This window comes from Mesoplodon bidens (genome assembly GCF_964165515.1).
Source record: "Mesoplodon bidens genome assembly, chromosome: 8".
Lineage (NCBI taxonomy): Eukaryota > Metazoa > Chordata > Mammalia > Artiodactyla > Ziphiidae > Mesoplodon > Mesoplodon bidens.
The window spans coordinates 74,807,598-74,824,622 of NC_138165.1; the positions used below are offsets into that span (position 1 = coordinate 74,807,598).

The 17,025-nt window shown below is 40.1% G+C and overlaps 1 protein-coding gene across 1 annotated transcript in view; it reads left to right on the forward strand.

The window, feature by feature from the left end:
- Positions 1–3,853: 3,853 nt before the first annotated feature.
- Positions 3,854–17,025, forward strand: part of CCDC150 (coiled-coil domain containing 150) — a 97,359-nt gene continuing 84,187 nt past the window's right edge. The window contains 7 exon segments of the mRNA XM_081242879.1: positions 3,854–3,937; positions 10,820–10,983; positions 12,339–12,468; positions 12,472–12,517; positions 12,520–12,558; positions 12,680–12,858; positions 15,810–15,878. Of these exon segments, the coding sequence (XP_081099005.1) occupies positions 3,926–3,937; positions 10,820–10,983; positions 12,339–12,468; positions 12,472–12,517; positions 12,520–12,558; positions 12,680–12,858; positions 15,810–15,878 (639 nt within the window). The 5' untranslated portion in view covers positions 3,854–3,925.

The window sequence follows — 17,025 nt, forward strand, 5'->3', positions numbered from 1 at the left end:
AACTGTATTACAAATAAATCAAATAGCCACCCTGAAGCAGGTGGAGAAGAAAGGAGTGACCCAAGTAACTTTGGAAAATGGTGTTTGGACTGGGTGCTATAAGGCTAAAGACAAAAAGATCTGTGCCCAAGCAACATGCTCTAGTTTTAAATGTGTTTCTTATCTGGTATGGATTAGCAATTTTTAAAACTGCTTTATATGTGTACTAGGGTTGAACATGCAAGTAGATGTATTGTGGATATTGAGAGCCAGGTTTCCCACAGTCACAGAAGGAAGTTAAAAGAAAGGGCAAAAGTTAGAATAAACTGTGGTGCTGGATTTGAGTGGGAATATCAGTATGAACTCAGGTCTTATTTATATATCCACACATTTACATACATGTAAAACATATATATATATATACACAGATAGATACAGAAATATAGATATATTAATGTGTATGCATGGGGTGGTATTTATACATATATTTCCTATCTCTGTCTTCTGAGAGGAACTAGAAGCAGTGATAGCCTATCATTCAGATTTTAAATACCATTCTTTAATAAAAAGAAACAGGGCTCCTTGAAGAAGTGGTTGAATCTAGGGCTGGGCCAGGAAAATACAAGATGAGCCTGGAAATCGTGCAATGATAGAAAGTAGGGTAGTGCTTAAAGAAAAAAAAAAAAGAGACACAGTGGCTCCTTAATGGTCTCTGAATGGCCAAAGCTGGAACGATTTCAGAAATAAAAGAATAATGGTATTGAATTATAACCCAAAGAATAAAATAAATATCCATAAGCTCATACTGATGTAAATAACTGAATAAATAAATAAATGGGAGAAAACATACAACTCATCTCTACAAAAGAACTCAAACTAGTAAATGAGGAAAATAGAAAGCCACCATTAACACACCATAAAAGCTGTTAGCAAGAAAAACCAGCTAAATTTAGTAGGTGAAAGTTTAAGGAGAAACAGGATATTTGCACAGGCTTGAAGTGTCTCTCCCCAAATACTTATTAGTTAAAGAGAAGAACACAGTAAGATTACTGGAGAAATCTAACAGGCATCACCATAAGCAAGGGATGAATATTAACTTAAACAGTAATAAGGCAGGCATATCATGTCCCCCCGAATATGAGGCACCAAGAAGTACACAATATCACTTCTGTGGTATTTTTCCCAAATTGCATAACCTCAATCTAGTCATGAGAAATCGTGACAAACCCAAATTGAGGGACATTTTACAAAATAACTGACCAGTAGTCTTCAAAGATCCTAAGGTCATGAAAGACAAAGGCTGAGGAAGGAGACAGGACAAGTAAATGCAATGTAGGCTCCTGGACTGCATCCTGAAACAGAAAAAAGACATTAGTGGGTAAACTGATGAAATCCAAATGCAGTTTGTTGTTTCATTAACTGTATCATACCAGTACTAATTTCTTAGTTTTGATCACTGTACCATGATTATATAAGATTAGTCAGGAGAGTGAGACATAGCCTCTGTAGAAGCATTCAAAATTTATTCATTAATTCATTCACTAAACAAGGACTTACCAAGCCTCTACTGTCTGCCAAGCATTGTGCTTGCTGTTGAAAATTTAAAAATCAAAATAAAGAGAACAAAGGTCCTGTCCTCAAGTAGCCTACAGCCTAATCAAGGGGAGGTAAGGCACACTGACAATTATGCTGTACAATAAACACTTTGGGAGGGAACAGAATGGCTCTACAGAAGAGGTTACATTTCTGTTGAATTCACCACACTGATAAGAGGCAGGGCATGCCTGGCGGAGGGCGCAGAGCCTGCAAGCACAAAGACGTGCCTGTAGGCTTGAATTCAAGGTTCCCTTGGGGGGCCAGATGCAGATGAGGCTGGTGGATGAGGCTGAAGCCATTAGAAACTTGGGCTTCATACTGTTCATTGGGAAACTAAAAGTTCAAGTGGGGAACTATTAAATGTTTTTAAGCAAAGGAATAAGATAATCAGATTTACTTTCTCAAAAGATCATTTTAGTAGCTATATGAAGGATGCTTTGGGAAGAGTGATCAGAAAACCAGTTAGAAGGCTATCATAGTAGTCATGAGAGAGGATGGTCCTCATGGAATCCCTAGGATTTCCATGGTTGAAAAGACCTTGTTTTTGAGTGGGGTCAACAAGTGTGAAACTATTTATCAATTGAAAATCAAGAGGGAAATAGAAAAAAAAATCAATACGTTCAGGCACTTAGAATAAAAAAAGACTTTTAGGGCTTCCCTGTTGGCGCAGTGGTTGAGGGTCCGTCTGCCGATGCAGGGGACGCGGTTTCGTGCCCCGGTCCGGGAGGAGCCCACGTGCCGCGGAGCGGCTGGGCCCGTGAGCCGTGGCCGCTGAGCCTGCGTGTCCGGAGCCTGTGGTCCGAGACGGGAGAGGCCATGACAGTGGGAGGCCAACGTACCGCAAAACAAAAAAACCCCAGACTTTTAATATAGTAAATTCTCAGGTGTCCAGAAACCCCTTCTCTAACAGATGAATTAGTTTATTGACGACTTCAGATTCTTTAACTCTGTAATTGCCTGACTTAAGTTCTAATGTGGTTTACCAAATGGTAGACAGAGAAAAATAAATTAAAAACACTAAATTTAATCAATTTGGCTCCCTGACTGCTGTTTAACATGGACAGTCAAGGAGAAGGTGAAAACTCTCATTACACTGAAGTGTGCAGATTATCTACCGGGTGCATACATGTATCCCCCATCTTCATCCATAAATCAGAGGTCACTGCAAGCGAAAACTTACGAGTAATTGGCTCTTTGTATTGACGCTCTAAAATACTGTTCCACTTTTCATATTAAAAGCTTTATTTGGCCCCTTCACCTGAATAACGTTTGCGGTGCTCGTTTCTCCTTCACCGAATGGACCTACAGTTTGATGAGTATGCCTTACAGCTGTGGTTTGGACATTCTCTCCATCTCACGTGAGTCTCGTCTATCAGAATAAGAATTGCCAGATCAGTTCAGCCAGCCACTCGCTAAGCAAAGGAGGACTCATCTCGGATCTGACTGCATTCACTTGAGGGCTAAAGTTGTTCTCAGCTGCAACCCCAGAGAGACGAGAAGAATACATTAATTGCCCTGGTGCTGGTAAAAGGTGTTCTGTCCAGCTACCTAAAGCAAAGCCGCGTTGCCTTTTCACTGTAGAAGACTTCCCGGTAAGTGTGAATTCCCAGTCTTACAGCCAAACTCAGAAACGACTGCAGTTTTATTCTCGGTGCTCTCTCTCGTTTCGCAGCTACTTACAGTCAAACAGAAATACCTACTCACCTGTAGACAAAGCAAGAAATAAATTATGCTGAAGAGACAAAAAACCAGGGAGCAGACATGTGTTTTACTCTCGGTCTGGCCATGATGAATGAGGATGAAGAGGGGCTTGTTTTTTTCTTCAATGAGAATGTTTGAGCTCGGTATTTTTACCATTTTTTATGCTCATTAACAAAATCTTATTTTCCTGTCGTTCGTAAGTTACTTGATACTTTCATCCTTCTAAAACTAAAAATATTTTCTTCTCTTGGACTCTGACCGGATGCAGGGTATGTGTCAAATGACCCAAACGCCGCACGCTCACCGGCATGGGATGGGTAATTCGGCAAAGCGGACGCCGCAGGACCTCCGGGACGTGAGTGCGCTGAAACTACCTATCCCGGCGTGCCCCGCTCGCGAGCACAACGAAGATCTGTAGTCGTGCGGGTCACGGGGCTGCGCGCTCCGTGCGCGCCCCCGGGTAGCGGCCTGGGTCCCGCCCGGGGCGGAGGGCCCTCCAGGGCCGGGAAAACTGTGATTCCCGGCATGCCCTGCCACGGGTGCGCCTGCGTACGGGAGCTACCGCGCGGGGGAGCGGGTAGGTTTAAGCGCTGTCTTAGTTCTATAGAAACCAGCCCACCTGCTGCCGGATAGAGCCACAGGCGGACAGATGGACTGTGGGGTGAGGCTACGGGGCCCTGGGAGGTCCGGCGTCCGCGGGGGCGGGTCGGCAGTTCAGATAAGGTCCCAGTCATCTCTCCCTGCCGCCCTCTCCCCTAGCTGGCGGAGTTTACTCTTGCCCTCTGGACCTCAGGACCCTGATTAATGGCGCGTCTGCGCTGGATGCCGGTGAAAACCGTTTAGGAGCGAGGTTTGCATTGACCTGGCTCCAGCGGGGGAAGGATAGCCACCAGAGAGGGTCGCGCATAAGCCCCAGTCCGACTTTTCTTTATTTATATGTTAGGTTGGCGTTATAGGTTCCTGGGAAAGCTATTTCGTTAATTTTCTGGTTTTGCCACCGGTTATCTTCCCTGGCCCACTCGTTAGAATGCAGGTGTCAGGAATTTACATTCGTTCATTGCTGTTTCCCCAGCTCCTACCAATTAGGCTGGAACAAAGTTAAATTTTTGTTGAACTATACCGCTGTTTGCCACCCACAATATCCCATGTACTGTCTGGGCTCTGAAGATAGAAAATGATTAAGAGTCTGAGCTTACTGAGGTGAAGCTCGGGTTAGTCTGGCTTGAATGCTCCACACTGATCTTGGAGCGCCCAGGACTAGGTCCTTGAATCTTTTCTGTTCTCTGTTATCCAGTCTCCGCGGCTTTAAAAGCCATGTATATATGGACAACTTCAGAATTTATATCCCTTATTTGGAGTCAGGGGAGAAAGGTCCACCTTTCTTCCCTGACTCCAAATCTACAAGTTCAGTCAGGTATTGGGCATCTTTCGTGTTTTAAATTTAACATTTCCAAAACAACTCTTGATCTTTCCCCCTGAAACTTGTTCTTCCTAAAGACTTTCATTGTCTCAGTTAATGGCAGCACCGTGCTTCCAATGCATCCTTTCTCATCTAATCTATCAACCAAACCTATCTTTAAAATATGTCTGGACTCTGACACTTCTTACTGTTCCGTTGCTAGCACCCTGGTCCTAGCCAGCGGCATCTCCCCTGGGTTATTGTAGCAGCTTTACAACTGGTCTTCCTACTTTGCTGTTGTCTTTCTACCATCTCTGCCTGGCTACCATCTAGGCAGACCGATCCAGTTAAAAATTAAGGTAGATCACAACACTTCTCCACTCTAAACCCTCCAATAGCTCTGAAAGTAAAGGCAGACCTTTACAATAGCCTTTAAGGCTCTATGTAACCTGTCCTGTTATTACTCTCTGACCTTATCTCCCACTATTCTCTCCTTCACTTTGTGCTTCCCAGTCAAACTGACCTCCTTACTGTTTGTGGACCCATCAGGCCTTCTGACTTAGGGCCTTTGCACTCTCTGTTCACTCTTTCTGGACCTTTGTGTCCCATCCTTATGTCACTCCTGTACCTCCTTCCCAGGTCTTTGCTTAAATATCATCTCAGTGAGGTTTCCTTTGACCGCTCTGTTTAAATTGGAGGCCTGCACCACAGCCTCCCTCCCATCCTCTTTCCTACTTTTTCTCCATTGTACTTATCACTGGTGAACAAACTATATATTTTACTTATTTCTTCAACTGGAATATAAGCTCCAGGAGGGCAGGGAGTTAGTCTCTTTCGATCATTGCTGTATTCCCTGGTGTCAAAACAGTTTCTGGCTCATGGTAGGCATTCAGGAAACGTTTATTGGACATATGAGTGAATGAAGAAAATATTACCAAATTATTTTCCAGTGGCTGTGGTAAGCAACACTGAGTTCCTGGCCTGTTACTTTGGAACCAACAGCATATAGTTGTAGCTATTGCCAGATATAAGAATGGAGCCTGTGCCTACAGAAGCAAGTGTTGCCTTTTCAAAGCCACCTGGCTTTTACTAGTATATTACTTATGACATTTGTCTTATTCATGCCATGCTTTCAGTGAGGTAACCTGAGCTCTCTGGAAATACTTTCCCTAAACATAGAGACAGCACTGTATTAATTTGATAATGATATATTTATGAAAGTAATTGTGAATTAACTTTTTTAAAAATAAAAGCTTATATCTTCGTATTTTTATTATCGTTGCTATCAAGCATCAGGACTTAGGTTCAAGACTGCATTCAATGATATTTACTCCTTTTCAAAAACAGCAAAGCACAGATATGTTCAAGCTATAGTCTCTTTGCTGGAATATTAGCAATTAGAGCTAAGTTCTCTTCTTGTAAGAAGAGTTATGGCTTCTATTCCCATAAGTTATAGATAGAGTTGAAAGTCTGTAACTTCTTAATAACATATAGAGTTATAAGTCTGCTGAGCATGGAAGTCATAGAGTTACGGCCACTGGCCTCCAGGTGGCCTGCGGATTGTGTGTGGAGGCATGAAGTTTCTGTTACCCTTTCTTGGACCTGCCAGATAAGGGAGGAGAGGCAGGGGTATGAGCAACTGCAGCGAAAATGAGAATCTCTCCTGACTCTAAACCTCAAATCAACGGATTCACTGGATCCCAAGTTCTTACTTTACTCTTCCTTTAGCAGGCTCGCAGGTACTCAGGGACTTCCTGGTGGATATTAAGGCTGTCCTGCTCTTGCTACTGGGCCACCATTGCTTCCATTTTTGTTTCTGAGGGCTCTCCTGACCTTGACATTGCTTTTCTCCCCATGTGGTGAGGGGGTAGGGAAGAATTTTCAACTAACCCTGAGACCTGTTTGTAATAAATCCTCAAAGGGTAGATTGTCTTGTTTCGTTTTTTAATCCACTTTGATGACCTGAACCTCAGTGATTGACTAATAGGATATTTCAAGGACAACACCATGTATTTCACTCAAAAGCTTTATCCTCTGCCCACTGTCAGTCAGTGTCCCAGGCACCTCGATCTCTCCCTCCGTAGGATGAATTTTCTATAAACCTCCTCTCCCTCAAAGGCTGGGGGCCAAGTTTCTTCTTCTTTTTTGTTTGAGAGTATTTTTTCTCTCCAGAAGCCTGAGACGCTCCAGTATAGATCAGGTTCAGATGGGTGTGAGTGATGATGCCAATCAAATTCTTACCTAAACATATATAGACTTACTTTCTATTTTCTGAGAAAATGAAGCCATTTAATTTGTGTTGTTTTCCATCTTGTTTTTATGGCTGAATATGCACACATACCCTGTAAGGTTATGTAAGCATTTTATATCTATTTTGGGTACCTTGGGGAAATAACAGCAAAACTATGACATTTCGGCATTTACACAAAAGAATTTTAGGTGGGAATCTGCATCTTATTAAAAATATGTGGGAAACTTGTACTCCATTTTCTGTATTTTTTTTCCAAAAATGAACTTTTATATTTGTGTTAGTATTATGGATCTGACTTCTGACATAAATTAATTAGACAGTCCTTTATATTATAACCAGCTCCCTGGGCCTAACAAGTTGCCACAGAAATTGCCCTCCCCTCCCACCCCCGGCACCGCTTGTCATTTTCTTTACCTCCTCCTTCTTCCCATTTCTCTACCAACTATTATCTGGGACGACTATGTATTCCAGGACTGCTCTTGTTGCAAGCAACAGGGAAGTGTGACTAAACAGAAGTTTATATTTCTCACATAAGCAAAGTTTGGAGGTTACTAGTTTTATTTCAAAAAGTCAGGTTAATCTGAGCTTCTCTGGCCTTTTCCTTGTTTCTCAGATGCTGGTGATCCCCGACCCTTTGTTTACATTTAACAGTGAGGTACTGCATGGCTGACTTAAAGAGAGCCCTCAGAGCTCCGGGCATCCTACAGGGGAAGGAAAGGACAGGTGCCATCATTTCTGTTCTTTTTATCAGAAAAAAAAAAAAAGTCTTCCCAGAAGCTTCTTGCAAACTTCTGCCTAAAGTCTCACTGGCCAGGATATGTGACATGGATGTGCCAGCTGTAAGGGAGGGTGGAGACATGAACTTTTCAACTGCTTTTGGAGGGAGGGCAAAGGAGCCAACTGCCTGTCACAAACCCCATTAAACACCCTTTCCGTACTTTTTCTCCCAACCCCAGGCCTGGTTTATTTCTATGTTGGCAGTAGCCAGACAGCAGGTGACAGAAAATGGAATGGAGGGTAAACCCATCTGGTGTTTCTTCACTGTTACCTCTCTCTTTTCTTCCCACCCCACACTATTGGTGGTTCCCCCAACCCTAGCCCTGGTTTCATGGCAGTAGAACCAGCCCTAAGGTTTGTCTTCGAGGCTCTTCTTTCTATTACCTGAGGGACACTATCCTGGCCCATGTGGTCACCTGAGCAGGAAACTCCAAACCTGGCTTTTTTCAGAAATGTAGATGAACCTTACTTCACATCTTTGTGTATCCAGAGACTCTATTAATATCTGGGTCTACTTTTGTCATTCCCTTCAAGAACAACTGGAAAGCATGAAAAGCAGTTAATAGAAGAGAACTTCTTTACCCCCTGTCCTTAAGCTGTTTGTTAACAGAAAATCTAAAGAATTCAAAAAGGTTATATGTGTTGGAAATGCATTCTGTTTTATAGAGCAGCACAAAGGAGAGAAATCTTGGTCAGGAGCACAAAATAAGAATAAAAAGAAAATTTGTACCCTTTGACCTACATCATTCCATTTCCTCTATCTTCCAGCCCCTGGCAACCACCATTCTATTCTCTGTTTCTGTGAAATCAGATTTTTTTGTTTGTTTGGTTTTTAGAGTCCATATATAAGTGATAACCACACACTGTTTTTTCTCTGTCCAGCTTATTTCACTTAGCATAATGCCCTCCAGATTCATCCTGCAAATGGCAGGATTTCCTCTCATGTGGCTGAATAACATTCCATACATATATATATATATATATATATATATATATATATATATATGTGTGTGTGTGTGTAAATCACATCTTTATCTGTTCATCCACTGAAGGACGTTTAGGTTGTTTCCATCTCTTGGCTATTGTGAACAATGGTGCAGTGAACATGGATATGTGGATATCTCAAGATATTGATTTTAGTTCCTTCAGATATATACCCAGGAGTGGGGTTGCTGGATCATATGGTAGTTCAAGTTTTAATTGTTGAGGAACCTCCATACTGTTTTCCATTATGGCTGTACCAGTTTACATTCCCACCAACAGTACATAAGGTTCCCTTTCCTCCACATCCTTGCCAACGTTTGTTATCTGTCTTTTTAAAACTAGCCATTCTAACAGGTGTGAGCTACTCTCTTGTGATTTCGATTTGCATTTCCCTGATGATTGGTGATGTTGAGCATCGTTTCATGTACCTGTTGGCCACCTGTATATTTTCTTTAGAAAAATGTCTATTTAGGCCCTCTGCCCATTTTTTAATTGGATTATTTCTTCCTTTGCTACTGAGTTGTATGAGTTCTTTATATATTTTGGATATTAACCCTTTATCAGATATATGGTTTGCGAATATTTTCTCCCATTCTGCAGGTTGCCTTTTCAAATAAGACATTCTGAGGATCAAATGTATAACATGGTGACTATAGTTAATAATATGGTATTGTATACTTGAAAGTTGCTGAGAGTAGATCTTTAAGTATTCTTACCACAAAGAAAAAAAGTTACTTACATTAACTATGTGAGGTTGTTAATTATGTGGATGTATTAATTATTTTGATCTTGGTAACCATTCTGCAAGGTATATGTATATATAATCATCATGTTGTACACTTTAAATGTATACAATTATATTTGTCAACTATTCCTCAGTAAAGTATTTGTTTGTTTGTTTGGAGTTTGTTTTGTTTTAAGTAAAAAGAGAGAAACAGGCCGTTCTCTGGAACCAGTGGGGGAAAGACAGAAGGTGGTTAGAGAGCTGTCCTCAGTGGCTGTAACAGTGTTACACTGGCAAGAAGCTCAGCCTTTCCGCTGGTGCCCCCTTAAATCCTGCCACCAGTTTTAAGACTTCTTTAATTCCTTCCCTGGGTCCTGGGGACCACCTTTAGTGACTTGAACCTAAGGGAGTCCCCACTTCCATTGCCTGGGATACCTCGGGGAGGCATCTAATCACACAGCAAGTGGGAGAGAAAGTTGTATTACGAATATCCCAGGTGGGGCCTTTGTGAACACATTCCCACAGATACACTATTGCTAGTGATGCTTAGGGTTTATGGTTTGATTAGCATAGAACTGTCTGTACAGGATAGAGTTGCAGGAAAATGTCCTTAAAGTTTCCACCAATGATCTTGTCATTGAACTTTGAGCACATGACTCGTTTAAATGTTGGGACTTCTTATAAGCTGATTCTGCTTCTGTCACTAATACCTGAAAGAGTAGTCTCACTACTCCCATTTACTCTCATGTGGTCTTGTGGGAGGAGTCTGGAAATTTGATGTCAGTAAGTGTAAAAGAGTCTTTGCTATGAAGTTATGTTTGCAAGTTCTTTTTAAAAGTCACTGCTTCAAGGTAGTTGGTAAACCTATTTTATGACAACTGCTCGGAGATCCAAGTACTGTAGAGTGTTGTTTTGTTTTGTTTTCAGAAAGGTTGGATGGGAATATGTTAAAATGAAAATGGCTGGCAATGAAAAGAGGTAATAACTCCTTCAGCCAAGTCATAGGTCCTAGTGTATGTCTAATAGTAGCAGACAGGTTAGACTAGACTGTGCTGCAGTAACAAACTACCTAACAATCTGCGGCTTATAACAACGTTAGTTTCTTGCTCACTCACACTGTATGTCAAGGATGGGCCATGGCTCTGCTCATGTAATCTTTACTCTGGGATCTTGGCACATGGAGCAGGCCCTATCTGGGATGTTGCTCATCGCATGGAGAAGGGAAAAGAGATGGTGAATGACAAGTTGGCTCTTAAAGCTTCTACCCACATTTAATTGACCAAAGCAGGACACATGGCCATTTCCAAGCTCAACAGGACAGGGATGTATAATCCTCCACAGGAAGGGGCAGTGGCCATTCTGAACAATAATAGAACCAACTACACTAATATTGTGACTTTAATCTCAGGTGCATATGGAAACTACAATGTCCAGACCAGTCCTCTCTCCAGCCTGCATCAATGCTACAGCTTCTGAAACATTCATGGTACTTCAGCAAAGGATGAGAATAGTTGAGGAACAGACCAGTTCTCTGAGGGATGACCTAATAATGTTGGACTTCGGTGAAAAAAGGTAACAAATTGAAAAATTGTGTTACAATATCTTTGTAGGTTGAAGAATTTTGCCTCACTGGTTACTAATAAGGAGTCACAGTGTGGGTGGTTTGGCAGGTGAAATAGGTACTTAGAAAAGAATTGAGAAATAACATTAGAATATTAATTAGAAAATATTTGCAAGATAAAGAGTTGTCCTCCTGTAATGGAGCTACTACCACTATTCTAAACAGATTTTTAAAGTGTGTTAATTAGGTGCACAAACTTTGATATCCTATTCTCCTTCAGTACTTGATTAAAAACAAATGTAATTTTTTACATAATTAGAAAAAAATTTGGGGGCCTTTTTTAAAATTAAAAATAGACTTTGATATTAGTTAAGGTGAACATCTACAACTTGATTCATGCCATTAATATGGTCTGTATTTTCTTTCTCCAGATTTATTGTAAATTAAAAGAGAGGTTATAAGTCTTAAAAAAAATTCATAGTTTAGAATGAAGTACTCAAAAAAAGAACTGTGTTTTTCCTTTGTGCTCCTGAAGAAGTTATTGCCATTAAAAGTTAGATTGTCAAAAGGCCTTGAGGAATCTGGGTGCTTAAGTGGCCAATGTTGAATTTACTGGTGTGATTTTCTTTAAAATTATGTATATATTTCCTGAATGTCTCTTACGAAGACCTAAAATTGGTATAGTTGGTATTATAGCACACGTAGAAAAATAACTCTTCAGCAAAGATTAAATTTGTACCAGTGTTGAGTATGTTAGAACAAAATGGGAATGTTTATTATCACTTTGCTTAAAAGTTTTCTAAAAAGGATGTGAAATACTGCCTCCATACTAACTTTAATTCTTAGTTTACCATTATAGAATTAGCATTTAACATGTTTTATATATCACTTGCTTTTACATACAAAATAAGTTTACAAAAAATTCCGATGAAAATAACCATTAAAAAATCAGTGGTCTTGGGCTTCCCTGGTGGCGCAGTGGTTGAGAGTCCGCCTGCCGATGCAGGGGACACGGGTTCGTGCCCCGGTCCGGGAAGATCCCACATGCCATGGAGCAGCTGGGCCCGTGAGCCATGGCCGCTGAGCCTGCGTGTCCGGAGCCTGTGCTCCGCAACGGGAGAGGCCACAACATTGAGGGGCCCGCGTACCGCAAAAAAAAAAAAAAAAAAAAAAAAATCAGTGGTCTTTACCCATCCCACATTGGTCTCATCCTCTTTACCTAATCGTGCTCTCTGTGTTTAAATTTGCAGGGGCCATCAGATACTGGTTAACTAAAGACTATAGTTTTTATACTCAGTAGAAGTGTTACATTGATTCGATGGTTGGGATTACCCTATAATATTGTTATATTGGGATCTTTGTCCAGAGGCCACTTGGAAACTCCAAAATGTTTAGAAGAGCCTGTGAGCCAGCACATCATTAGCCCTATCCAGAATGAAATAATTTGTTTAGGAAAAACAGATATTTTATGGAAGAACTGTGAGTTTCTGGTAAATTGAATGTGCCGTCTGGAAAGCCTCATCCAGTCCTTGAAGATGAACATCTTCGTCTGCAAACTGAAAAAGATTTGAACCCACAGAAAACAGGTATAGAGAGAAGAGCGTCATCAGAAATTCAGTCCTGTGTGGGTGCTTGATGAGTTCATGATTCTTTTCCTTTCCTGACCTTCTTTAAACTGCTTGATGACCCTCCTGTCCTGTCTGATAGATTTTCTGAAGGAAAGACTGAATACAGTACAGGAGGAGCATTCCAAGGATCTGAAGCTATTGCAACTGGAAGTGACGAATTTGTGCCAGCAACTAAGAGATGTAAAAGAGAAAGAAGACACGGCACAAGATGAGGTGCAAAGGTTGACTGTGACTCTGCAGCTTGCCTCAGAGACAAAGGTTTGAGTCCAGAGTTCTGGAATACAAACTCACTGTTAATGTGTTAGCTGGAGGAGGCAACAGACCCATAAAGCTGACTTTTAAAAATAGGTGATGTTGGTGTGAGGATTCTTGACATCTGAAATTTATCTACATCGATAGCCTATAACATTGTGTGCTGTCAGTAACTGAGTATTTATAGATTCCTACCCTCTACCTGTGACTGTGCGGATCCAGAGATATGAGGGAGTCTGTGCTCTTCGAGAGCTTGTATGCTAGCTGGGAGAACAAGGCACAGCAGGAGAAACTAAAGAGAGAAAAGAAGGGTATAAGAAATATTAAAGGACAGTGTAGGACAATAAGCAGATATTGCCAACTAAGTGTTCTGTATGCAGGTGGGTTTGAGAAGGTGCGCATGTCCTGTCTAGAATAGATTAGGCTAGGCTTCAAGGAGAAGACGGGACTTGAGATGAGCCCTTAGAAGGCAAAGCAGTGAAGTGAGGACATTTAAAAGACCACACACAGAGGCAGCAAAAAATAAGACTAGGGAAAAAAAACTAATGATTTTGTTTTCCCTCCACAGGCCAGGCAGTGTAACAGATGTTATTTTGTTTAAAACATGTTTTGTTTAATCTCTGCAAAACCTCAAGATGTAGGATATTGTTGTCTTTTTTTTTTTTTTTTTTTTTTTTTTTTTTTTTTTGCGGTACATGGGCCTCTCACTGTTGCGGCCTCTCCCGTCGCAGAGCACAGGCTCCAGACACGCAGGCTCAGCGGCCATGGCTCACGGGCCCATCCACTCTGCGGCATGTGGGATCTTCCCGGACCGGGGCATGAACCCGTGTCCCCTGCATCGGCAGGTGGACTCTCAACCACTGCGCCACCAGGGAAACCCTATTGTCTCTATTTTAATGATAAGTGTACTGGGGCTCAGAGAGAAGTCACCTCTCTGAGATCACACTTGCCTGTTTTCTTCCTGTAACTCAGATTTGAACCTAGATCTTTCCCTTGGGTGCAGTTAGGAGGCAATGCATAAACTAGCTGGACAGGAGTGAGGATTTGTTTGTGTAAAATAAGTTGGAAATTGGCAAGGGATAACGTCATAGAGGATCTCAAAATCAAGAATAATTAAGTAGTTGGGCTTGATCCTATGGGGAGTGATTAAATTTTTGATAAGAAAGTGACATAATGAAAACAAGAAAACTAATCTAGCAGTAGTGTAGAGTATCAATTATAGGAGAAGAGATTGGAGATAGGAAAACCCATTAGGAATCCATTGCCTTATTTGAGACACAGACCTTATTAGGTCTGAACTACGGTTGTGGCATTTTGAGAGGAAAGATATGTTAGAATGTGGTATTGGATAGGGGCTGAAGGTAGAGAAGAAGGCAAGGACAGCTTTGAGTTTTTACATCTTAGATTGTAGTGCCATTAATAATAATATAAAAGAGAATGAATAGTGAAAATGTTATTTATCTGGCAATGAGATACTTTGATCGTTTGCAAACATGATGTTGTCTGCTTTGCACTCAGTATTATCTATTTTTATTTCCTGTATGGATGTTTAGAAATTCTTTATATGAAAAATAATTGCTGGTTTAAAATAGACCATTTTAACAAAGTAACTTTCTTTTTACAAAAATGCTATTTTTCTATGATGTAAACAATTGTTAGGTGGCAGATTTTTAAGGAAGTTTATTGTATTTAAGACTCTGTATCCTTTGTGTGAGAGGAACCCAAAGAGGGTTCACATTTGCTTTAAAGCATATAGCCCTTACCTGTTCACAACTCTGCTACTTTTAGTTTATCTTAGAAAGAGATGTCAATATAGGCATTTTTCAGGGTTAATAAAATTAACTTTTCACAAAGATTTTTTTACAAATAGAGCTGTACGGTTATATTTGAAAATAACCCTCTTAAAACCAGCCAACATCCTTACGACAAATTTTTGCTGCCATATCCACTAGAATTACCAAAAAACATAGTTTCATCTTTGTGTCTGTGGGGATCTGCCCTGAGACCATACTTCCCCTGCTCCCACCCCGCCCCTTTAAAGAAATATGTATTTTTACCTAGAATCATCCTTAATTAGTGTCTGCATAGTTTTCAAAAGTGCTAGAGACATTATATGTATGCCATTACAAAAGTATTATGAGGCCTATGTATTCTACTGTTTACTATTGCATTAACCTGCGCAAAGTTTATGCATTTTTTATGCGTTTGTCCCTTCTTTCTAAGTCCGGCGTTCTTGGGAGCTAACATTTCCTGAATGGTTTCTTGTCTTGTCTCCTCCCTCCCTCCTTTTCCTCTCCTTTTTTTTCTTTTTTTCTTTCTTCTTTTCTTCTCTCTCTCTCTTTTTCAGAAACCACCTTATCTATTTTTAGGCATTTCAAATTCCTAAAATGTGAAATATTGGGTGGTCTGCAGTTTGGCCCTAAAACGACTCTGGGCTTTCATGGCCTGTTTTTATCTGTACCTTATGATTTTATTTCATCAGAACTTCATGTATTTGGATGGTAATAAACAACACAGAATCCAAAAAAAAAAAAAAAGAGAGAATGAATAGTGAAAGCTGTGTTTTTCATCCTCAACTCCTAAGCATAGATAATATTTGAGGCTAGAAAAAATGGAGTACTTAAAAAAATAGGACTATACCCTGTAAGAAAAATGTCTAGCAATTACCAGGTTTTCCTCTGATTATTGAATTTTACATAGGAGGTACATGTGACTAATCATTTTTTAATTATCTGAAAGGGAAAATGATAGAAGCCATGAATGAAAGTAATAAAATAACTTTAAATATCTCATTGTAATAATTACTTTAGACTCATAATAAGAAGTGTTTATAACTGTATTCAGAATAGCATTTATAGGTTGCCCCAAAAAAGTCTAGATTTGAACTGTGATATACCATAGACAGTTTCTTCCTGTCATTTCAGATTATTTAGAACCTTTTCTCCTTCTATTTTTAGAAGAATGCAGCCATTATTGAAGAGGAACTGAAGACCACAAAACGTAAAATGAACCTTAAAATTCAGGAGGTAAGATAAAAAGGAAGCTGGAAGGTGAAGGGGGCGTTGGAATTGCAGAGGGGGAAGTCAAGGTAGTGGATAGAATGAAGAGAAACCATTGAAGAAGAAAATATGTGGCTGTTTATTAGGAAGATTTAAAAAATATGCCACATGAAGTTATACCTGCCCGTATGTGACATTAAGACTTCCTTTCACCTCAATACTGCCACAAAACCAGAAATAAAAAATAAATGCTCTCTGAGCCGGGAGGGAAACAGTTACCGTGAAACTCATGCAGTTGCCCATATACTAGAGTTAAGTGGACATAAAAAGACCTTTTACACTAAAGCTGTGTTTAAAATAAAAAGCTTTTAATAAGTCTGCTCATCTAATTTTACCTTAAAACTTTCATTTCAATCTAAATTTAAGTAGATAACAGATTGGAATTATGGAGTAGGTGGCTGCTAAAAGTTGTTGGACTAAAAATTTGCAGCTGAAAGCAGTGGAAGAGTCAGAAGAATTACCAATTCAATACACCTTGACAGTGGCCTAAAAACCTCAATATTGCCTGACAGAATAATAGTTGACATTAGTCCAAATCAAAGGATCAAGTTATATTTAAAATATTCTGTTATACAAAACAGAAATAGATATACTATTTTAAAAATTATGAATTTCAGTGTGTTTAGGGTGGTAGGTGTAGCTATCTGGAACATTCTCTCATGTAGAGTATTTTTTTTTGCCAATAGTTACTTATAAAAGCATGATTGTTCATTGTTAGCTGGAGTATATTGTTTCATGCTTTAAAAAATATTTTGGCTATTTTAATAGATTCTTTTTAGAGCAGTTTTAAGTTTTTAGAAAAATTGTACAGAAACAGAGTTCCCATATATCCTTTCTCCCCACCCCCAGAGCCTCCTCTGTTATTCACATTCTGTATTAGTCTGTGATGAACCAGTTTTGATACATGATTACTAAATTCACAGTTTAGATTAAGTTTTACTTTTTGGTCATCACAGTATACAGAATAGCTTCACTGCCCTAAAAATGCCCTGTGTTCTACATACACATCACCCCGCGCCTCCCTTCCCGACCCCTGTCTTTCCCCAAGCCCCTGGCAACCACTGATCTTTTCACTGTCTCTCTAGTTGGAATCATACAGCATGTAGCCTTTTTG